General features: G+C 35.8%; 2 protein-coding genes across 8 annotated transcripts in view; one reads left to right on the top strand and one right to left on the bottom strand.

The window, feature by feature from the left end:
* LOC107011554 overlaps window positions 1–16,697 on the top strand; it is a 28,845-nt gene extending 12,148 nt beyond the window's left edge. For 3 of the 6 annotated variants that reach the window (XM_015211099.2, XM_015211100.2, XM_027914617.1), the window contains exons 4-22: window positions 3,998–4,338; window positions 4,547–4,637; window positions 4,723–4,800; window positions 4,884–4,943; window positions 5,029–5,133; window positions 5,743–5,853; window positions 6,700–6,741; window positions 6,854–6,946; window positions 7,036–7,220; window positions 9,423–9,712; window positions 9,944–10,065; window positions 10,238–10,280; window positions 10,355–10,446; window positions 11,324–11,372; window positions 12,761–12,831; window positions 12,960–13,079; window positions 15,323–15,423; window positions 15,676–15,721; window positions 16,447–16,697. In XM_015211099.2, coding sequence (XP_015066585.1) covers window positions 3,998–4,338; window positions 4,547–4,637; window positions 4,723–4,800; window positions 4,884–4,943; window positions 5,029–5,133; window positions 5,743–5,853; window positions 6,700–6,741; window positions 6,854–6,946; window positions 7,036–7,220; window positions 9,423–9,712; window positions 9,944–10,065; window positions 10,238–10,280; window positions 10,355–10,446; window positions 11,324–11,372; window positions 12,761–12,831; window positions 12,960–13,079; window positions 15,323–15,423; window positions 15,676–15,721; window positions 16,447–16,497 — 2,091 coding nt within the window. In that variant the 3' untranslated portion in view covers window positions 16,498–16,697. Of the gene's footprint in view, window positions 1–3,997; window positions 4,339–4,542; window positions 4,638–4,722; window positions 4,801–4,883; window positions 4,944–5,028; window positions 5,134–5,742; window positions 5,854–6,699; window positions 6,742–6,853; window positions 6,947–7,035; window positions 7,221–9,422; window positions 9,713–9,943; window positions 10,066–10,237; window positions 10,281–10,354; window positions 10,447–11,323; window positions 11,373–12,760; window positions 12,832–12,959; window positions 13,080–15,322; window positions 15,424–15,675; window positions 15,722–16,446 lie in introns of those variants that run through there. The other 3 variants (XM_015211101.2, XM_015211102.2, XM_027914618.1) reach the window with 3 other exon arrangements.
* Window positions 16,698–18,149: 1,452 nt separating this feature from the next.
* Window positions 18,150–23,301, bottom strand: LOC107008878. 2 transcript variants are annotated; one of them, XM_015208083.2, is made up of 12 exons: window positions 22,913–23,301; window positions 22,067–22,164; window positions 21,891–21,977; window positions 21,615–21,783; window positions 21,013–21,525; window positions 20,446–20,588; window positions 20,166–20,363; window positions 19,984–20,074; window positions 19,727–19,895; window positions 19,123–19,233; window positions 18,949–19,045; window positions 18,150–18,494 (listed from the first exon to the last, which is right to left on the bottom strand). In XM_015208083.2, the coding sequence occupies exons 1-12, from the start codon at window positions 23,021–23,023 to the stop codon at window positions 18,356–18,358; spliced, it is 1,926 nt and encodes a 641-aa protein (XP_015063569.1). In that variant the 5' UTR covers window positions 23,024–23,301; the 3' UTR covers window positions 18,150–18,355. The 2 variants fall into 2 exon arrangements, with proteins under 2 accessions (XP_015063569.1, XP_015063570.1); XM_015208084.2 differs by having other exon boundaries at window positions 18,150–18,488; window positions 22,913–23,300.
* Between the last annotated feature and the right edge of the window lie 812 nt (window positions 23,302–24,113).

A 24,113-nucleotide genomic window follows, 5' to 3' on the forward strand; every position in this document is an offset into this window, starting at 1 on the left:
TATAGACCCCAGTAATGAGTTTGATTGGTCTGAAGTCTCTTAGATCATTTGCCGCCGCCTTCTTAGGAATTAGAGCCACAAAGGTAGCTTTGAAACTTTTCTCTGAACTTTGGTGACAGTGAAAGTTTTGGAAGGTCTGCATCAGATCTTCCTTTTCCCTTTATAATTTCCCAGAATGCCTGAAAGTTGGCCATGGTGTAACCATCAGGCCCAGGTGCTTTATCACAAGCACAAAGTCTTATCCCTTCTAGCACCTCTTTGAATTCATAAATTCTCTAGATAACCAGCTCTGCTCCTTTATTGTTGTTCTTTGTACATTAAGAATATTTAGTGAGGGTCTCCAGTTTTCTACCTCTAATACAAATGGTGGTAAAAATCCACAATAGAGACTGGCTCAGAAGTTAATTCTCCATTAATCATTAATGACTCAATGGTGTTGATTCTCTTGTGTGTTGCCATTCTGTGGAAATTCTTCGTATTTTTATCGCCATTCTTGATCCACTTAATTCTAGACCTTCGTCTACAAAAAAATTTCTTCATTTTTTGCCACCTCCTCGTATTCCATGGCCAAGTGTACCTTTAGTATCTGTTCATTATCAATAAGAGATCTAGACTCTTGAGTAACTTCCATGTTCCCTATCCGACTCAAACTTTGCTCCTTCCTTGCCTTCTAGTTCCCCCTATTCTCTTTTCTCTGTTCCTTCAGTTTTGTTTTAAGCAGCCTCAACTTAGTAGCTAACTGACACTTCAAAGGAGCTCCACCATTCATGAACTTTACTTTTGAATTCCTCTACATTAAGCCACCACTTTCCAAAGTTAAAAATAAGATCTCTTGAAGGTCTTTTGGTCATTGCCTAATTTGAAGGAAAATTTCATCCCATGGGAACGAGTATAGAAATCCATCAATCCTGGAGGCATTCCTATGGTTTGCCCCTCCTCTCCAAGTGTATGATCCCCCAAATAAAGGTCAATCAACTCCAATTCGTCGATACAGCTGGACAGATCTGTCACGGCTCTAGAAAGCTGGTTTTCTCGGAGGCAAACCTAGTAGTATTGAAATCCCCACATACTACCCAGGGCCTCCATAGCGCCTAATTCTTTCCACAACTCCATCATTTCATTTCTATCACAAGATGCGTAGACTGTTGTGAGAAACCAAATTAGTTCTTCATTGAACTAACGTTCCACCATCTCCCCTTTCCATGATCTTTTGTCCCACATAACTAACATTCCAACCTTGTTGCTAATCGCTTCCAGCCATTTCCCCCCATCTACCTGTTCCCCCCTAATTGTTGTATATGATCCCCCACTGCCCCATTCAGCTTTGTCTCCATCAAAACTATAATATCTACCCCCTCCTGTTGTATTCTGCTTTTCACCTAATTTCTTTTATTCTCCATGTTTAAACCCCTAGCATTCCATGATAGAATTTTTAAATTCATTGTAACTGGATGGCATATATTCTCCCCCTGCTTCTAGATTCACTCCTAGGTTCTCCATCCTTGAACTTCACATCAAAGATCAAATTTTTGAGCTCTTTAGGGATTATCTGTTTGTCCTTATGTTCTGTAGCACTCGAGGCTAAGAAGCCTTCCTTTTCCCTTCTTGGTCAATTTTTAACAGAAGGGTCAAAGCTTCCCCAGAACAACCGTCAAAAGACATTCCAAACATTTGGCTGAGTCGGAGGATATTGTCTTGTACCCATTGGTTTGTTTTGCCCTCTGCCTCTTTGCTGCATTCAGAGGCATCACAGTCTCGGATCACTAAGAGGAATAAATTGTTGAGAATTCCCCTGTACCTCCCCTTCCTTAGTTTTATCACTTGTCTCCTTTATTTCCTACTAAAAAATGGTTTTATAAATTCAGTACCCAGCATAAAAGCGATGCTAGCTGGGGAAATTAGAAAGACAGTTTGACCATCTGTAGACCACAGTTTTTGCTGTCAAAACATCTTGAATTCCTTTCCTTTCATATTGTCCACCAGCTGCAAGCTGGGACAATTCTACATCTGTCCCTGTTTGCAGCTCCTACTCCTGCTTCCTCCCAACAATATAACAAGTGAGTTATTTTGTTAGGCATGACCTAACTAATGCCCCTAAGGCTAAGAAAAATCCTCCATAGTTGTGTAGTTATCCTGCATTGTAGAAATAGATGACTAACTGTCTCAACCACTTCACCACAGAGGTAGTATCTGGAACATAAAGAGAGTTTCCTCTTCTTGAATTTCTGTCGTGTCAAAACAGGCTCTCTTGCCAATAACCAAGTAAAACAGTCAACTTGGAAGGGGATTTTGGTCTTTCATATATGCTTCCATGGCCAAAAACTTGTAAACAGAGTTCACCTTGAATATTTCCTTGCTATCTAATTTCCACCAAAGTCTATCTGCTTCTTCACTAGTACGTTTAAACTCCTCCAACATTCTGAAGAACTCGACGACAAAATCAATTTCCCAGTCATTGAAGTTCCTCCTGAATTGAATGTCCCATCCTTGTTGTGTCCAGATGTCAGCCACTCTCACTTCCTCAGTTCCTGTTGTACTGCCATACCAGCTAATTCAGGAAACGAACTCTTTAAACTATTTAATCTCAGCCACTTATCCTTCCAAAAGGATGTTTTTTTGTAACCATTTCCTACTTTAATATTGGTGAGGTTCTTCATAAAGGCCAGAGTACTCTAATTGATTTCCACACACTAACCACATATGGAGTAATTACTTCCTTTGTCATCCACCTATCCTCCTCACTATATTTGGTTTCGATAATCTTACTCCAGTACGTATAAAGTTCTTGTGAATATCTCCAGAGCACTCTATAACTTAAGGTTTTTAATGCCAAGCCCCCCTTGTTTTTCTCCCCCAAAGCACTTTGTTCCATTTAACTAGGTGACGTACTGTTGAATCAGTTTCGTTATTTTTCTTTCCAAAGAAAATCCCTTCTAGCCTTGTCCAACCCCCTGAATGATACCATCTGGAATGGGGAAGATGGACATCATGTAGGTAGATAGAGCATCCAATACTGAATTTTGTGAGAGTAACTCCTCCTAATGATAAATTATGTGACTTCCATCTAGACAACTTCTTTTTTCACACTTTTCAATCACAGAGCTCCAAATGTTCATGGAGTTTGATTTGGCTCCCTATGGCATTCTAAGATAGGTGGTAGGTAAAGCTCCTACTTCCCCACCCAGAATCCTAGACAGCTCCTCCACGTTTGTAACCTCATTGCTAGGGAACAACAAATTCTTCCTCTAATTTATGTAGGTTTAGGTGTATACTGATCCTAGAAAAAGAACTACAGTGAAATATTATGTTGCTTTCATTTAACTAGCTTTGGAACTCTCTGTCATCACTATTTAGAGCAATTATTAACTCGCTACATATTACGTACTGCCCAACATTTTGGTAATTATTTGTACTATTATCATTCCTTGGACTGACACGGTCATCAAGGAGTTAAATGAGTCAGTTTTATGTGCCAGTTCTAGTTTGTCATTGAAGTTTTCTACTGTCTGTCATGGTTCTATTTGAGTTAACCAAGCCATTGCCACGATAATGTTCTACTTTTTATGACTATTGAAGACATTATTAAATAAACAAAAGTGTACTCTGACAACTTAAGCTTTTACATGAGATGGTCACACAGTCAATGGTCCTGATTCGAGTTGCACCACAACCCATTATTCAAAAGAATTTCTTCCATGTACTTGACTCATCATAAAGAATCAAGCCTCGCACTTGAGGGGGCCTGTTGAAGAATTTATTAAATAAATAAAAATGTGATCTCTTTTAAAGCTTTACTTTTTTATTCTATTTGATGAGATGGTCACACAAATCAACAAAGACTGAGATTTGGAGACTCCTCATCCTTTCTAGCAGAATTAAACCATTTGTGCGGCCCGCACCTTTTCGAAATAATGTATTGGGAATTTTGTAATAAGAAATATTATTCCACTCACATATCCAAGGTTCTTACAATATTTAGGATTACTATGTTTTGCAGAGATCAGGAGAGCTGAAAGGTCAAACTCCTCATTCAGTTGGTCAATTGGATCATCTAAATGAGGCTGATGGAGCACATCCATCAACCTTGGGTTTTGAAAGTCAACTTCCTGAACTTAGAAACATGGATAGTATAGGACGTAATTTGTCTAGTAATCTGTTGCTTGCAAAAGATCCCAGGCAAAATGATTTAGACTTGACTCTGCCAAATCAGGGAGAGAGCCAAACCGAATATAGCAAAGTGAATGGTACATTGAGAGCAATACCTGGTGGCCTGACAACAACTGATAATTCTGGTGTTTCTCATTTCTCATCACCTTCGGCATCATTTTCACCCAACAGGTATTCACATAAATACAATTCATCATCTAAACATCAGTTTACCAGGTGGAGACATTACAACTTAGGTGTTAGGAGTGTAATATTAATAATGTTTGTGAAAGAGTTTTTAGCCAGTAGTTTTTTTTTTTTTTGATGAAATAAAGTTTTTAGCCATCAGTTCTCTTCATAGATACAAACAGAAACAGTGACATTAGATTGGCTTAGGTAGGTATCAAATAGAAGGAGAATATGACAGACAGCTCAATTTATCTGGACAAGGTTTGATGCCAGTGGCCGAAGTTAACAGCAGTGTGAAGAAGGTCTCTCTTTGTTTCTATTGGTAAATGTCATGATATAACACATCATACTGATCATTCCCCTAATTTTAGTAATGTATCATTTTAGGATCTTGTTTTGAAGATCCAGGAGCATGAACAGGAGGTTGTACAAATGAGGAAATATCTCTCTGAATATTCTATCAAGGTAATGAAAGAGCCTGTGCTTTTAATACGTCATTTTTGTTTTGTTATTTTATTGTTGAAGTGAATGGTTTTTGTTTTTGGTAGGAAGCACAAATTCGCAATGAGAAATATGTTCTGGAAAAGCGAATTGCTTATATGCGCATGGTAGGCCAGAGTGACTGTCATGTCAATTTCACTCATTTCTTCATGGCCTTGAACTTATTGGTGCCTTTGCTCTTAACGTGTGTAGGCATTTGATCAGCAGCAACAAGATCTTGTTGATGCTGCCTCTAAAGCGATATCATACAGACAAGACATAATTGAGGAAAATATACGCCTTACATATGCACTGCAGGTATGCCTGTTCTTCACGTGGCTCATATTTTCCTCCCTCCATCTATTAGTGTGTTAATGTTAATGATTAGATCCATATGGAGAAGAACATGCTTTGTCTCCAATTTTTGGATTATTGTGTTTTGGTGAATATTCCTTCCTTGTTCATTCTATTTGGATTTCCCAGATTCTCACCCATGCGGCTATTTATCTCTCTCGGGTTTTTGTTTTAGTTATACGATGTGTCTATTTGCAATCAACTTATGTTGTGTGGCTTTGATTCTTTGTTCTGAAAGGCTTTAATTTTAAAGGATTAGTCCGATGTTTTCTTGGGATGGTGCATATCTACAATGAACTTATTTGGTGTGGCTTCAATTCTTCATACTGAAAAGATTTAATGTTTAAGGACTAGCCCAATGTTTTATGGGGATGGTGCATGCACAGTTTTTTAAGTATTCATCAGCTTTGTTGAATCATGATGAGAAGATCTGTGCTTCATCTCTGGTAATTAGAGTTAGCCTGCTGTACTGAGTTACTTGTCACTGGTTATGTTGAGCTGCTATCTGATTATTTTTATTGCAAAATTCCCCCCTTCTACGATAGTGTTTTTGAGGTAAATGTATTCTTTCAGGCTGCACAGCAAGAAAGATCAACATTTGTATCATCTTTGCTGCCACTTCTTTCAGAGTACTCACTTCAGCCACCTGTAGCTGATGCACAGTCAATTGTCAGCAATGTCAAGGTTAGCATGGTTCTATCTATCTACCTACTTACTAAAGGCACAAATGCTATGCCACTTCCTATACAGATGCAACAGAAAAATAGAGAATAATATATGCAAGGCACAAGGGGTTTCATCGTACAGATGCTATATGTAAAAGCAAATGCTACCTTACCACTGTAAAAAACTGATTAATTCTTCTAGAGATCAGCAGAAATTATACGATCAGCTGGAATTGCTGTTGTGCCACATTACAGCAACAAATATGCCTCAATATCAAGTTAGTGGGAATGGGGTATATGAATCTTCTATATTCATTCCGCTCTTGTTGGGTCTGTTCATTGTTATACCCAACAATTTGTCTGTTTGGACAAATTTTAAGGTTCTCTAAAACTAGAGATAGTGTCACATTCTATAGTTTTAATCCTGTAGGACTCATCCTTCCTGTGCAGCATACCTGGTTTAAGCTGTTAGCCGTCTTTCTCCTTACATAAAGACGGGGACTCCTAAAGTAGTCTCATTTGATGGGTCAAACATATCATCATTTCTGCAGTATTTAGTTTTGTATTTGTTTGTCTTTTTTCTCAGTTAGTCTTCCATATTGTTTTGTCATCATATTATCTCCATTTCCATTAATTGGGCTGAAGTAAAGAAAAGTGAAAGAAGTTCAAGATATATCATATGAACAACTTAAGAGAGAATAAGTGGAGGATAATGTTAGAAATTGATTTTGAGAATTGTTTTTGTAAATAAATAAGAACTTGATTCCCAAACTTGTGAAGTGTCAATCGAATGTAAGTTTATTTTAACTCAAACATTCTGAAATGCCAATATGATTTTTCTAGCTCAATAAGCTATGTGTTGCAGGTTTTGTTTAGACATTTACAAGAGAAGCTTTTTGTTACTGAGGTATGTTTGCTTGAAGTACCAATTCTGTTATCTCTTACCCACTAGTCATGTGGAGATGGACTTCCCTTCTTTAATTGAACATCTTAAAGATATAAAGGTACTTTTTTTGTAGGCCAAGTTGAAGGAGTCTCAGTACCAAATGGCACCTTGGCGATCAGATATGAACCTGTCAAATTTTGCTCATTCACCTCCTCAGTCTGCTGGGGCAAGTCTAATGTTAAATGACATTATATGTTGGAAGGAATTTCCTTTCAAATTCATTATGGATTTCTTATTTCTCATGTTCTCTTACAGATTAAAGAAGGTCTTGAACTAGTACCTCAACAAGCCTATTCCAGTGAAAAGGCTCCTCTTTCGTCAGATCCTCGGACTACAACAGACTGGGATCCCTTGAGCAATCCTCAGAGTGGTCTAAACCGTGATGCAGAAAGAAATCCGGAGACTGATGACTTGGGGAGGTATTCACCTCTTACAAGCAGGTGAGCCTGATCAAATGGAGACTGCTACTGTGAACTGAATGTACAATTCCAACCATCTGCTTTCGGTGGTGGGTTCTGTTATCATTGACTTTCCCAAATGTTTGGTCATTTTTGGATGAAAATTGACGGCCAAATCATGTTCTCATCTGTCCACAAAATTGTATTTTCCAACTACCATTTCTGTCTCTTCAGAAAATAATGAAAAAAAATGATTATAGCATGTGGCACATTGAGTAGATTACGTGAAAATTTATCTCTACTTCCAATTTCAAATAAAATATTACGTGAAAAAAATTGATCCCCTAAAAAAGATTAAGAAGCTCAAATGCTCAGAATTTTATTAAGGATGATCAACTGTTGTATATTCCCTTATCAAGGACAGTAATTATTATATTTGTGAAGTTGTGATGCTATTACAAGGTTGATTCCGCCTGTGTTTGTTTTTGTTGGTTAATTGTGTTTACTGGTTCTAGTTGATTCCCTTTATCCCAATTTAGACGAAATTGTTTGACCTTCTTGAGCATTATAAGAATAACGTTTTGACTGCATTGTCGTATTGGAGTTGGGAGATATGAATTTTGAAAAGTAATAATTTTATATTACCATGGTGTGCTGTTTAGAATAGCCCAGAAAACCCTATGACCCCTCCAACAATGGTCAATATCTAACCATTTCTGTTATTTCAAGTGATGGAAATGATTATCTTAGTTTACATCAGTAGTAATAAAAACATTTAGGCAAATGCCTTCTGGAGATTTTTATGCTCCTCTCTCACTTTAGCTAATAGCTTGACCTTCATCATTAAGAGGGTGTTTGGATTGGTATAGAAGTTGGTCAAACCTATTTTTAAGTCAGTTTTTGACTTCTGGAAGTGTTTGACAAATATAAAAATAGCTTAAATTAAGTTGGGGAGTGTTTGACAAAGTTAAAAATAACTTAAAATAAGTTTAAAATGACTTAAAAAACGTTTTAAAAATCAAAAGTAGGTCTCTCCCTACTTCTTATTTTTGACTTAAAAGTCATTACGTTTGACTTTTTATTTTTTAACTTAAAAGCTACTTTTTTTAAGTCAATCCAAACGGGCTCTAAATAGGTTGTCATCTAAACAGCTAGTTACCACTTGAGCTTCAACTTATTGTAGATTATTTCGTGATAATTCTTTTTATTTTATTTTTTTTACTTTGAAACAATTGATGCTTCACAATAATAAAGTAGGTCCTGGTGAGGACTACCTATTAATAGTTGGTTAGATAACTTGCATGCTTAACCCGTCAGACTTTCAAGCCTTTATTGTGATGACTTGTTAATTTTTCCTTGTATGCTGTCCTCATTGTGTTTGCAGTTTTTTGGTACATTATATTTTATATCCTTTTTGTTCTTATCTGTATATTTAATCAAAGTTGCCCATTTGAACTTATGGAATATAATGTGTGAATGTGCCTCTTCGTCCTGATTATACTCTTGCAAGCAATGGTTCTTGGACTCAGTTATATCTTATAGCTTTTATGGTCGAATTGTTGAATGTCAATATGGATATTTCATTTAGCTGTTGATTTTCAAGGCATTTCCTTGTAAAGTTATATTTAAGTGCCATTGTTTCTCTTCTTTCCTGGGGTACGGCGTTAACTCTTTTAACTCTTTCATTTGCAATAATGTGCGAGTGTGTATGGAATAATTTGCTGACATCATTAACTGTACGAGTGTCTTTGCCTGTCAAGCTATATGGGATGGTCCTCAGCTCTTTTACAACAGTTGCAAGACCACTATAAAGATTTTCAACATAGTTATGAACTAGAAATTTGCAGTCAAATCTCAACTGTTAAGAGCATCATAGCACCCTTGATCACCTATGCATAGACTAGTTTGCGAACAGGAGCGGTTGTAAACATGAATTCATAGTCAAGATTAGGACCCCGTCTTGCTTCTTTCTCCCTCATACATGGTCGTCTGGGTTGTGTTAATCTGCTTTCTAATGATAAACGTTTGTTTTCATCAATACAAACTTGGTTCTTTTTGCAAGAGGATTTATGTCACACCTTCTATAGTTTGTGCTCTTATGCCATGGTTCATTTTGGTTGCTTTTCTGACTTTTATTTATTTTCATGGTTTGTAAGATTTGCTTGTTTTCACTTTGCGTATTGATTAAATTCCAATTTTGAGTAACTTCGTGTTTTGGGTTTTTTATGTCACCCGATTTTACAGGAACACTACAGTGCAAGTTATACCAGCACAACTTGCAGTAAGCCAGGGTTATACGCATTCCAAGCCTAAAAGTGAAGAAACATCTAGTAAGCAAGTTACTTTTAGTGATCTCATCAGCAGCAATGAGATGGATGATTCTGACATGGAAAGACATCAAAATGATAGAGAGCCTTCAGTTAATTGGGCTAATAAAAGCTCAGCATACACATCACAGCTAGATGAACCAGGCTCATCATACTCTCCATACCTTCCACCAGTTCTTGAGGAACCTTCATCGTCCTATTCAGAAGGTGAATTTTGTGTCTTTGCTTGATTACTGTTGTGGTGTAATTTAAACTGAAGTCCATTGAATTGAACTTGAAAATCGAAGTAGTTTTACTGCCGGGTAGTGTCCACATCTTACCAAGGATCAGGCAAATAGTTGGATAACTGTGTTGTTCCTTAATAGTTTTTTTTTGTTTAAATAAGTCAAACCTTATGCTGGTTAGTGGTTACTGTTCCTTAAACTTGACATTGTTCAGTAGCAGATGAAGAGGCACTACCTGCAATAGAGGGTCTCCAAATTTCTGGTGATGCTTATCCTGGACAGGGACTCCAAGCCTGTGGCTACTCTATTAATGGAACAACCAGTTGCAATTTTGAGGTGTTCCTTGCTTCGACCTTTCTAGTTTTCTTCCTTAGTCGTTTCCTTTACTGCTGCTTCTGATTCTCTAGTTCCACTTTGTATCATGATCGCTTGATCTTTCATGCTTTGTGTTGTCAGTCTTAAGTTGGAACTTACGTTTCTTCCTTTTTGGTTCTTCTTGAACTTGCAGTGGGTTCGCCATTTGGAAGATGGATCTTTTAACTATATAGAGGGTATCCTGCTAAACAAGTCACATATCTTTTCTGCTTTATTTCTCCTTTGAGGTCACATGACACTGTTGTGACAGGGGCAAAGCAACCAACTTACCTTGTGACTGCTGACGATGTTGATACTTACCTTGCTATTGAAGTTCAGCCATTGGACAACCGAAAACGGAAGGTAGTGCTTCTATCATCTTCTTTATTATTAGCCTCTGTGCTTCCCCAAAAAAATTAAAGCACTCCACTCCATCCTTCTTAATCAGACAAGAGAGAAAGTTTTAAGTATCTTGGGTCTTTGATGAGGAGATCGACGATGTTGTCACACATCGTAGTGGTGGGGCGTGGTTTAAAGGAAGGTTTGCATTTGGACTCTTGTGTAATAAAACTTAAAGGTAAGTACTATAGAGTGGATATGGGGCGGAGTGTTGGCTAGTCCATGTCCCGAAGATGCAAGTGTTGGAAAGGGATGATGTTAAGATTGGATTTAAGCACCCCCATCCCCGGGACAAAGTGGGAATGGCCTCCGTGGTGGACAAGATGAGAAAAGGAGGTTGAGATGGTTTGGGCATGTGAAGAGGAAATGTGCAGCTGCCAGTGAGTAGGTGTGAGAAATCGGATATAGTGGGTACGAGGAGAGGCAGAGGTAGGCCGAAGAAGTATTGGGAGAGGTGGTTAGACAAGGATATGGTGCATCTTAAGCTTCCTGAGGACATGACTTTATTCAGGGGTGTTCTAATGCATTTCCCTTAAAATTTCAAGGCTTTTGTCAACAGAAATAGTTCATATATGACTGTTTTGCATTTCTTTATGGGGAGGGGAGGTTCCATGAATAGGGAGATGAAGAAGGCCATACACCTAAGTGGTGTAAGGTGAAATTTCAACCATTCAACTCCAATATGACTGTCTGTAAACACCCTTTGGTGTTTATTCTAGTATAAAAAGGGAAGACTACAAAAGAATGTGGTTTATTTTATTTATAATATAGAAGCCGTTCTTTTTATTAGGTTTATCTCGATGAGAAACATTGCAATGACTTTTTGGTTTTTGATTTTCAGGGTGAACTCGTGAAGGTCTTTGCAAATGAGCATAGGAAGATAACTTGTGGTACTTTAAGTCTATTCTCATATAAATTTTCAGACTTTGACTGTTATGATTCCAAATTATAGAAGTCAATATTCTCTTGATCAGTATTAGGAGAGTATGAGAAATCTCAATAAATGTTTATGAATGGCAACCTCAAATTAGTGCTTAACCCGTTAGTTTTTTTTTTCCTTTGGTAATATTTTTGAGAACAAATAAGCTGATCTAGAAAGACTGGCTTTTCTGTTTTGACAAGATGGTGGGAGGAGGATTGTGAAAATTTGAAATTTGTTACTACCCCCTAATCCCCAAATTTATGTGATGCAATTCCCTTTTTAGTTTGTCCCGAATGATATCTTCCTATCTTTAGAATCAATTTAACTTTAAACTTCTTATTTTGTTACACCAATATCTGTGACTTCTTTTGGACCACATGTTTCAAAAGTCAATTTTTTTATCAAGTAAAAGTATGTTCATTCACAAACATGGCCACAACGGCCATATACAAGAGATGTACCAAAAAGTAGAGAAGTTACAAAATGATATGATTCAGAAGGAACTTTCTGAATGCACCAAAAGAAAATAAGGGAATGGAGAGTACTCCTCAACTGAAAGAAACTCGACTCTATACTTATAAAAGCTCTTCACTTTTCTCACTGCAAACAATCCACATTAGCACTAGTAGAACCAAATTCCATGCCCTTCGTCTTCTCCTCGTTCTCACACTCTTCCAACTGAACATCAACTCTCTCACAGTGTTTGACATTGCCCAAGAAGTGCCAAACCACCCAAGCATATCCCACCATAACCTCATAGTCAACCTGCAGTCTTTCTTAAACTCCGTGTGCATCAGATAAATTGGGACGGGGAAAATATATGGTTAGCGCAGGTTCAGTGGGTTTTTAGCTACTTTATCAAGTTCTGAATTGGTCAATGTTCTATTTGCTTGGTCTGGTTTTATGTACTGATTAGAGAGGTGAAAAGAAGCCTATTTAGGGTTTGCTTGATCATGTTCTTCTTCTTCCCATGTGATGCTACAACCCAGAGGGTTGTACTGGGAGAATTTTCTAGTTCTGTTATTGTCTGATCTGTATTTTTTTTTCTCCCTTCATATTTTCATCTGGGATTTTCCGTTCAGTGGGAAAATCCACTAACCTTCTGTCACCACTCGCTTATCTCTATTCTAATATAGCAATATATTACAAACTTCTTCGGGGAGTTATCTGTATTTTTTTCTTTCATCAATGCCCGTGGATTATCACGAGATCTGAAGCCAAACACGTTTCCTGTCTTGTATTTGCATGAAGATCTCTTTGCAAGCTAAAATCTCAGAGATCCTTGTTCTTGCTTTTGTTTTGCTGCTCCACGTACTTCCAACTCATCTTATGTGAACTCTCTTTCTGTGTTTGCAGATCCTGTAATGCATAGTTGCATTGAGAAAACCCTTTATAGTGGTCATGCTTCATATAAAGTTTCATTGTCGGTAAGGACATTTGTGAGCTTCTAGGTGTGGAGAATATCATGATGACCTTATTCAATTTCTTATGATCATGTAATAAAATATTCTGGTTTGTCTGCTTTATTTTGCTCTTATTTTTTTTGGTTGTACAGACGCGATATCTTGATATATGGGAGTCTGCTACCTTGGCTATCAAGAGGGATGGTTATAGCATCAAGGTTAATGGGCCTGGTGGTGTTCTCGTCAATGAGAAGTTTTCTCAATCTACAATTGTACGTCTTCTTTCTTTTGCCTTTTTGTATTCATGATTACGAACAAAAACGCAGCGTCCCCAGGCAACACGATGTCAGTACAAATGAAAGTAGAATCATAAATAGTTGTAAAAAGGGTAATAAAGATACTACCTGAAACAGAAACTCTGATAGCCTCCATGGCGGACATCCAACCTTATATAAATTAAATATGCATGGTATGCTCGCATAATCGTATGTCGTGAATACATATATATAGATGCAAATGCATGTTATACCCAACTGTAATGTATTTATATACCTTAAATTATGTAGACAAGACTAAAAAATGATCAGTGTCTTAGCATATACTATTGTACACCCCTTTAACCCCGTGTATATGAGCCCTATGGTAGAGGTATTGAAGGTGCAAATGAGTCCTTTGAATAACCTTAATGTACCTTTTGCCGATGAACCTTGAGGCTTACGCGCTTCTGCCTGTACCTCCACACCACTAAAATTAAGGTGAAAACTCAGTAAATAACAAGGACGAGAAGTGATACGACAATCCAACAAAGGATATTGATTTTTACTGTAAAATACTTTCCGCAGCTTACCTAAGCTAGAACCTACGAAAGAAGAGTCTTACCTTGCTTTCAAGCTCAGAATACTGCCTAAAATCCCACCACGCAGTCAAAACCCCTGTTGCTACAACACCCACGAAGTTGATCATGAAATTGACGGGGAAAATTATACCATAATGACGGGCTCGGTACGTTGAGCAATTCCGTCAAGAACTTCTGCCAAGAACACCAACATGTAAGGACGATTTGAGGTCTTGAGTTATGAATTTTCTGTCTTTTAACGAAAAAATGAGATAAAAAACTGAGAAGGCGATATTTTATAAGCCTGTACCAATCTAGGGCCCACCTCATGTGCCTACTTGCACAATCTCACGAAAACGTGAATATCCCTCTATTGGAAGTTGTTTTGGTGAACGATTTAATGCGCTGGAAAATAGACACATAGATCTTCAATTTGATAGGTAGTGGGCCCTCCAACTCTATAGATTGGGAGAAAAGCTCTGGGATATTTTATCCAAAATTTTGAGATTTTTTAAAAGTAATTTGCGATCACTTTTGTTTTTCACAACTTATTCAACTCCAAAACTTAATATTCAACTTTAAATACCTCATAACACATCCTCCTTAGAATACTAAGCTCTCGTAGTCTTACCCCAAGTTAATTAAACATTTCGAATGTGCAGGGTGTTAATTTGCCATTTCATTAGTTTCTTGAAGGCGTGCCATATAAACTCTCCTCCTTTTAGAATTTAGAGTATCCACTAATTCCATTGACTTCCTAGTCGAAGTGCCTATGTTCTTGCCAAATATGAGAGCAAATTTATCCATTTTTGAGAAAATGGCCGAAGTTAACCCTATATTTTGTTCGTACCTGGGCTTTGTTAGAAAAAGGTATATATTTGAACCACAAGCTAATGGTTAGGGCAAAAACTTTCAATTAGTCTAACAAAGGTTAAATATGAACTATTTCTTAAATTAGAGGGGTAAATTTCAGTGTTGTCAAAGGCGCGCTTAAGCCTTGAAGCGAGGCTCAAAAACATATTGAGTGTTTTGTCTCACTTAATGTGCACTTGAGTGTCATCATCAAGGTTCTAAGATATACTTTCTCTTGCCGATGGGCACAATAAACACTTGATATTTCACCTCATCATAATGTTCTTTTCCATTTCTTTGCTCATATATTTATCATTCAAGCGTATAATTATTAGTCTTGGACTAAACATATATATTTGTATTTGTTCCCTTTTTGTGCCTTTGTTCATTAATGCCCACATTTTATTTGCGCTTAAAGCCCCAACAAACCTTGAAACTTTCTTACACTTTTTGCTTTTGATAACACCGGTAAATTTGACCCTTTTCCTTTTTTTTATTTTGACAAGTCTTAGTGATGATATTATAGAGGACAAAAAGCTAAAGTTCTTTTGCTGGGTCTTCATAAAGTAGAGGATAATTAACTGCTTGGCAATTCCAACTCTATAAAAAACTTTAGAAGCATTGGTAAAGGATGATTGCTCTTGTTTCCAATGTAAAGATATTTTTTTAAAAAAAAATGTAAAGACACTCGAAATAGAGACTGAAACTTTTCTTTAATTAAGGGTACTTTGTTGTGTACTGTTTCTCCAATGACTTCTAGTTTAAAAACAATAATTTTAAGCTCATGTTGATCTCTACTCATTTCTCACTACTTTATGTTTCTTCTAGGTTACTATTCCATATGGAAGTCCTACAGAATTTTCGATCTTTGATAGTCGGGGAGTTGAGCATCTTTTGAAGGCTGAGAATGATCAAGGAGACATTAACTGGTAAAAAAAACCCACCCCCAACCCCAAAGAGCAGAACGGAATAAATTAAGTAAAAGAACATATTTTTTGTTTTCATAGTTATGAGCAAACTTAAGCATTTTACCTTTCCATGTCACGTCATATTTTATCTATGACATTTTACCTTTTCTATGTTTCACTCTCTTCTTCTGCATGTGACCATCGGACAATGTGGTTCAAGTGATCATACAATTAAATTTCTCTATTAAAGTGACATGTGACTCTATTTTGCAGTTCAAGGGATACAATTGTCCTCACCATGAGACTATTTATTATAAGGGTATGACTTCTACAATCTGAAAGTCATTGTCGTGATTATGAATGATACATAGTATTTTCTATTTTATGAGGTTCAAATGAAGTTTACAGGCTCCCTAAATTTACAACTTAGTGCATTTGTGGTCTAGATCTGTACTTAGTCATGGTTCAGATCGTATCGTTTTTATTTCATTGCAAGAAACTCGGCTAGTTTCTGAAGCATGCACACTCCCACATATAAATTTGTATGTCTTGTCTGTGGATTTTTCTGCTCTTAAGAGCACATTCAGCTAGATCTGTGCTGTACTCCTTTTCTTTTATTTCCATTTTCGTGATGGTTCACATCGTGTAATTTTATCTATTTGCCTTGGCATGAAAATCGTCTAACTTGCATTTCCACACATGAATTAGTATGTTTTGGTTGGTTAACTGTGTATTTCTCTATTGGTACCACCTTAGTGCTGAATTTATATTAGTAATAATACCTTTACTCGTCAAAATGAAACTCTCTATTTTTCTGCACAAAAGACCATATCTCGAATACAGAACCTTTCTTGTTCAATTTATCCAGTATGTGATGCTACATCATTCCTTTGTAAGATTCTGTTATGATCTAGTGTTAATTTTTTGTGGAGCTGACTGACACATCTATTTTCCCCGAGATTGAAACCTGTTGCTGCTTCTTCGTTGCCTTGCAGCTATCCAATTGATTTTGATGTGAATGACTCCAATTCCTCTTTGTTGCAGGCTGGTGAGAAGAAAAAAGGAAGGAGGAGAGGTTTGTTTTTCAACAAGTGAAAAGCTAGTCAGCCTTCCAAAACATATTTATTAGTACACTTGTGTATTCTTCTGTGAGTAGTTGAGCTTTTAGATCTGTATTTCTTTTTGGTTACCAGTTCTGTTACATATTGTTAGTTCGTTCAGGTTATCATTGGCCTCAATTTCTCTTTTTCGTAAATTTTCTTTGATATCAAAATGCAGTATAGCCTTTTTGTCTATTCAATTACTAAAATGGTTCATCAACAGAGAAATTTATTCTTCAAGGGTTTAACCTATAAGAGAAAATAGTAATAAGTGAATATCAATGCCTCAACAAGCCTAAACCATTGGCTCTTCAGCTGTCCAACATGCCCCTGCCGATTTGGTCCGTGACAAAAAAAAAACATGTTTTCTTTCTATTAAAATGACAAAAATATTCATAAAAGTATTTACAAAAAATTATGCAAGTATTTTTACATAAAATGGATAGATGGTAGTAGTATAGTTAAGAAGTGTTATCTGGAAATTACAAAAAAAATTAGAGGTAAAATAGTAAAAGGACCCATCAGACTGAAAATGCAATTGATTCTACCGTGCCTATATTTAACTACAACTTCCAATATTGGTTCAACCATACTTAATTAGAATTCAAAATCCTACTTTTCATAGGGAAAAGGGTAAAAAGAGCGTCTATATTTAATTAGAACTTTCAAAATTGGTCCAATCATACTTAACTAGAATTCAAAATTCTACTTTTCATAGGGGAAAGGGTAAAAAGAGCGTGTGTTTCTTGTTCAAGAAAACATGCTCTGTTTTTTTTCCTTTTTGATTGTTAAGAAATCCCATAAGTAGGGTTCTTATAATCTAGAAAAAGAATTAAGTTTTTTTTTAAACCGTACTTGCTCATTCGAGCATTGAGAAAATTGCGGTCTAACTTTTCGTTTGAAGAATATATTTACGCTCCAAGAAATAATTTATTAAAAAATTATATGTTCTAAATGATCGTATGTGTTTTAACATAACATATAATATTATCAATTATTCATATTGTTTATATGATCATTCTAGTATGCTTACCAGCACTGTGAACATGTATTTCCTTGTTTGAGATAAAATTGAAAGCTCCTTATGTGGCTTAAAAGTTACATATGAACTATGGAATACTTTTGATCGTGTAAGTTAATTTTTTCTGATATTTCCGCACAGAAATATCCGTGTCTCCTCTTTCCATATCCAAATCATCCCAATCTCGTTTTTCGTATCATGTCTTCTATCAAGGCAACTCCACTTTGCCACAAATATATTCAATTCTAATCTTATCTCTCCTGTTAAGCTCACACATCCATCTCAACATTTTCATTTCTTTAACTTTAAACTTCTAAACATGAGAGTTTTTGACTAACCAAAAGTCAACCTCATGCAATATAATTAGTCTAACCACCACTATGAAAATAGACTGATGAAGTTCAATACCTGCATCACACAACATTGCAAGACGCCTGCTTCTACTTACCCAAGAACATATGTATTCTTGCCAATAAGTGGCTGATAAAATAGCCAAATGCAACTAGCTTATTTGCAACAATTTATGTTGCCCTTAAAAGCTAGAAAGTCCATCTTGTCTTTTTTCTTTTCCTGCTCATTCAATTTTTTACTCAATATAGACACATATCAGATCACCAGAATGCACATCCAGTAGCAACAAGTTTGTTACTATTAAAAGAAGTTTAATAGGAACAGGAAGTATATGGATAAGGCACAGTACATACAAAGCTAAGATACAACTGCAATTCAATGGTCTAGAAAGTTGCAACCAAAAGGTAGCATATTGAAATGTAAATGTAATATTTTTTCCATCCCCCACCCTCACTGGAAGGTCAGGTAAGAAGACCATTCATCAGACAAGCTGCTCTTCATTACATTCCTCCATGGAAGTGCCAGTAATATCAGTAAGATCTTGAGGGGTAGCTTCATTCTCCTGAGATTGAAGTTTCTGCTGCACCTTGGGAGTTCTAACCCTCCTTTTTACCCTGCGACTTACGAAATATGATTTACTGTGAAGATAAGTAAAACCTACATATCATGAACTTGATCAACTTAGAAAGACTGATTTTATAACTAGGTCCACATCTTAGTTATGCTAATTCCAGGTGACAGCTAAACATCAAGATAGATACCAAGGTCATTTCTGATTATCTGAAGGATAGAACAGTGGAAAAATGTCCACCCCTAAAGGGAGGAGGTTTAAGCAGTAATCAGAAAGGGAGTACTACAGTTTGCATATTCCAGAACAATGAAGAAGAATATATAAGGTGCTTTTATAAGACTATAAAGGTATCAATTCTAGTCAATGCATTTGTTTTCTTATTCTAGGCAACAAGCAGGGCAATCCTGAAATTCAGCATCTTTAAATAGCCAGCTAGAATAAATGGGAACTCAGTCTTGGAAATCTCTATCAGTTTAATGAAGCATAGTATTTGAATTACCAACCTTAAAGAATTAATGTGCTTCTCTATGATTTCTTTCTGTTCAGCGTCAAAAGCAGACCATTTTTCATCTGATGCAGCAATATCACCGGTCCCCACATCTGCATATGGAATAGGCATAAAGGTCATTCAAATGCCAATTACCAAAATTAGAGTAAACTGTAATGCTTGAACCAACCTTGACATAAAAGAACGGATTTGTCACCGTAGCATTTTAGTGTCCAATAAACTTTACCATCAGTGCCTGAAAAGAAAGGCTCCGTCCTAACAGCTTCAGATCTTTTATTACCTATTAGAAAAAAAACATAGTCAAAACCCAAATATACGAAAAGGATCAAATGATCAATGAAGTTACAATAGTCCAGCCATCATGAACAAATACGTATTTCTCATACAGAAAGGTTATTCAAGAATGAAGTGAAAGCCTGTGCGGGGAACTAACAGTCTATGTTACTGTAATTTTGCTACGTGTCTCTTTACATGACAAAGCTTAGTGTGCTTATCATCTCTGATTGCATGGAGCAGATGTTTGATGATTGTGAGAAAGGTAGAATTTTCTATCTTTCACTAGTCATTATATTACGGAAAGAGGGTTAACGGCTGATGACCTACTCACTGTATCATCACAGTAATGGCATAACGCCCACATGAACAACTTAAAATCTAGTAATATCTCATTCCATGTTGGGAAACTTTAGCATGACTGATTAGATATGCACATTTATGTGTGCCATATGGAAAAATAAATCAACTTAAAACATGCATGTAGACTAAGCACGTACACTTGGAGTAGGTGTTCTTTGACTCCTCCAAGGAAACATGAGCTTCTGCTAATTCACGTTTAATTTCAGAAAAAATTGCTTCATGTTCTGATAATGAGAGTAGAGCACCATTCTTCGCAATAATGGCTTGAGCTATCTCATTCTGCATTTTCTCCTTCAGGCGCTTCTCCTGTACAAGTAATAACATTTCATATATTAGCTTTCATAACTTGAAGCATAATGAGGTTTAAATTTTTTTCTATTATTATCTTCCGCACCTCATTTTTTGCAGCAACAACTTTTTCTTTTGCTTCCTTTGCCTTTCCAGCAAAGTTTGAGTTTTGATCATCAATCCAGTCCCTTATCTTTCTGGAAAAGAAATATATATAAATTCACTTCGACAAAAAGACAAAAAAAACAGAATGTAATGAGGAAAGGAGAAAGCCAGGACATTTCTTACACAGTTCCAAGAACTTCATCGCAGATAAAAGTTAACATCTTCAGCTTTTCTGAGGGATTCAAGTACTCAAATTCTTCAACATCATTACTCAAAGAATCTAATCTCATGGTTCTTGCAACACTGGGGGATTTCAAGATCAACATTTTGATATCAGCATAACATGAGTTTTTCCCTTCTGTCAAGGTTTCTGCTGAAGATCTGGAAAAAAAAATTTATATATAAATGTTAGAAGATGCAAGAGATGTGCTCCTCAAGCAAATCTGAAGAAAAAAAGATATACTTTTCCTCTTCCTCCTCTTTCAGGAAAGATAGTAAGCTACTAAGAAACTGTATCGTCACAGAACATTTTCCACGTCGCGTACTTCTCCCCTGCAATATATCTCTGAGAACAGCCTCTGCTTGCCCCTTATTGATGTCTAGTATCTATAAAAGTGAAAAGTAGAAGAATAATGGAAAAATGCTAAATTTGATCAGCTAATTGAGTAGACCTCCTAAATGCCACAGATCTAGATACAGAGAAGAGCCACAGGCAACAAATCAAGGCAATCATACTTGATAAGAAAGAACTGAATACTAAAATACAGATTTTCAAAAACAATATGGGGAAAAACTAATGTTCAGCTTAGCAGCTGGCCATCAGGCATACCCCATGTACCAGTTTCCAAGATTTTGAGAGACAAATAAAAATAATGAAGTATGGAAAAACAAAAGGTCACCTATGTGTAAGCAAGCATGAAACTCAGTAATGATGCTTTGACTAGTGTTTGTCCACATTACAGCATCAATGCATGTAAAATATTTTTAACAAGATGCCATAATAGAATTTTATGGGTAATGAGTTGCTTGCCTTTCCGAAAACCATACAGAACTCTAAAAATTGTAAAGCATTCCCAACATCTCCTTGCTGTAAATCAATGTCACCAACAGCTGTCACAGCAGTTCCCTGGGGCAATGGAGTCAAGGCAAAAGGATCATTATTTTCAATAATGTTATCTTTCAGAGAACCTTCCTTGAGAGATCTTTTCTCCTTGTTCTTTCTGAAATCTTGAGACTCTTCTGATAGAGTTTCTTCCACTGATTCAGAATCGCCTCTCTTGCTGTCAAATTCTGATTTTGGCTGTCCTTGCATCAACTCTTTTGGTTGGTTTTCACCATCATTTGGACCATCAAGTTCATTCACTACATTATCCTTCGACAATGTGCCCTCAGGCTTTACACTAGCCTTTTTCCTTTTACATCCCGCAGATTGCTTATCACTGGGACTTTTTGACAAGGCAGAAGAATTCACATTTATGCCACTCATCTCTTCAATACAAGTTTCCTTCTCGCTATTTTCTGAAGAAAAAACTATGATTTCCTCCTGTCAATATTGGGTAACAAGGTATAAGAGCTAACAAACAGGCAAATACTTCCTGTTACCAGTGCCATAATATATAAAAGCAACATTACATTGTTTGAAACTTTTATCTTTTTCCGTGAGCCGCTCTTGTCTTTCAGAACTTTGATTTGATCAATATTTTCAATCCCAGTAAACTGCAGCATATCTGAAACAGAAGAATATCCAGTTGCCTTTGCTGTGCTCACAAGTTGACCAGTGGGTGGGAAACCCCGTTTCTTCCTGAGAATTGAGTCAGTAAATAACAAGATTAAGTGCCAGAAACCATCTCCAAATTCTTGTTTAAAAGAAAAAAGATATAGAACAACAAACTAAAGAAGGCGACGCACATGCAAAGACTGCAGTTACAAATGCCTCTGCATTTTGGGCATTTCCAATCCTCCAAAAGTGATACTTCCATAGCATTCTCACCATACCTATTTTAAAAGCTCACGAAACATAAGTACACATTTAAGATAAGAAGAACACTAGTTCTAAGAACAAATGAAAATGGAAAGTTCCTAACCTGTTTGATAGGCATTTATGACAAATATTAATTCCACAGAGCTTATCTTTTTGCTTATTCTTACACCCAACCACAAAAGCAGTAGTCTTTTGGCGGCACTGCATGAAGTTAGGTAGAAGTTAGTACAATAGAACTTAATACGATATATGCTGAGAGAACAAAAGGTGAATGGTGGTAGGTTCATTAATCTGCAATGATATGCAGCAAGTAATGCAGAACAAGTGATGCAGGAGCAGCATGTCAATACAAATGACAGCTCAAATTAGCCAAAGTAATGAAGCGTAAAGCTCCACTAAGTTTTTCTTACTTCAAACACACTTTCCAAATTAAAGTATATTCAAATAATAACTTTTCCTTGAAGCTATAAGGAAATCCACCCAAATCACACTTCAGTTTTAGACTCTTCCATAAGAAAGAACTTTACCTCTCCAGTGAAATCAACATAAGAAAAAGACCATAGCTTTTCAATTATACTTGGTTGCTTAACAAAAATATGATTCACCACCCCCAAAATCTTAACAAATGACATCCACCCACTACACATCTGAAACCCTAGAAACCCTTTATAATCTATAAATAAACCTAATCAAGAAAGTACTTTCACTAGTCGATCTAATTAATAATCTAAATTAAAATCACTTATTCTACATATGGAATCAAACAATCCAACTCATAGTATAACAGCATTAACAGCAAATCATACATCTCTTTCCTAATTTTACAACACATTCCCAAAACCCCATTCTTTATTATGTTCCCTTCTAATTACTACAACATTAAGTAAACACAAAATGAAAAGGGTATACAAAAAAAAAAAAAACACAAGCACAAAATCAATGGAGTTACCTGATGACATGACTTGCCATCTACAGCATCCGGGCCAGTTTTTTGCTTTCTTTTTTTCACAGAGCTCTTCGTATTACTGCTCTTCAGCTCAGAACCTGAAATCACAGCCATTGTATCCAGCAGATTAACGAATTCAAAGGGTTTTAGCTTCTTCTGATTTTTCAGAAATTCAAACAAATTGTTAGCTCTGATTTTTCAAAGATTCAAAGAAATGCAAGTAGCTAAACAGCATAGAGTTTATTGGTAATAGATTTTGTTTCTCTATCTTGTAATAATAGATTTTCTTATCATTCAATATTTAGATGGCGGGAAAATCGAATGTGAAAGTTGAAATTCTTTGGATCAAACGAAATTGGAATACCAAATTAACCCGCCATTGTCGACGCTACTGTAAATATTGTTTCTTTAATCAATTGACTTTCTAATACTAAAAAAAAAAAAATTGATCTATTTTTAAATTTTTTTTTCACCCGACCCATCTTTGGCCAAGCCCGGTTCTTAAACGAAAAAGGTTAAATTTTAGTTTAATAAATATGAAAAAGATATATATATATTAATAACTTTCGATACAAGTGAAAGATTTAGTCTAGTGATTAAAGATTACAAATATTTCTTAGAGTTGTGTAATTTTGTTCACCACAAATATCATTTCATGAAAATAAATGTTTTAAAAGGTTCTATCAACTTAGAAAATAATGTAAACTTATTTAATGAATTTGGGGGGGAAAATGACTCAAATTTTATTTTACTAATTATTAATTTTGAGGTTTAATTATTTGTTCTAATATTTAAAGAAAATAATTTAATTTTGAACAATAAATTTCAAATCATGTTAATGTTAGAATTGAAATCATAATCTCAAATTACATGTTCAAATGTATGCCAAAAAGAAAAGCTTTACGAAAAAATAAAAAGATAGAGTAAGAAGTATTAGTTGATATTTGAAAAAATAGTATTTGGTATTGAACTTAAAATAAGTATTGAGTTAATTATTTTTTTTTTCTAATTAGTTAATTTAAGATTTAATTATTTGTTTAACATTTGAAGAAAAAAACTTAATTATGAACAATAAATTTTACATCGTGCTTTTTGAATAATTTGAGATTTGAAATCACGATTTCAATTGCATGTTCAAACGTTGATTTGAAATCATGATTTCAAATTTCATATCGCATGTCCAAACGTATATAAAAAAAAATTA

Source organism: Solanum pennellii, chromosome 2 (genome assembly GCF_001406875.1).
Source record: "Solanum pennellii chromosome 2, SPENNV200".
Lineage (NCBI taxonomy): Eukaryota > Viridiplantae > Streptophyta > Magnoliopsida > Solanales > Solanaceae > Solanum > Solanum pennellii.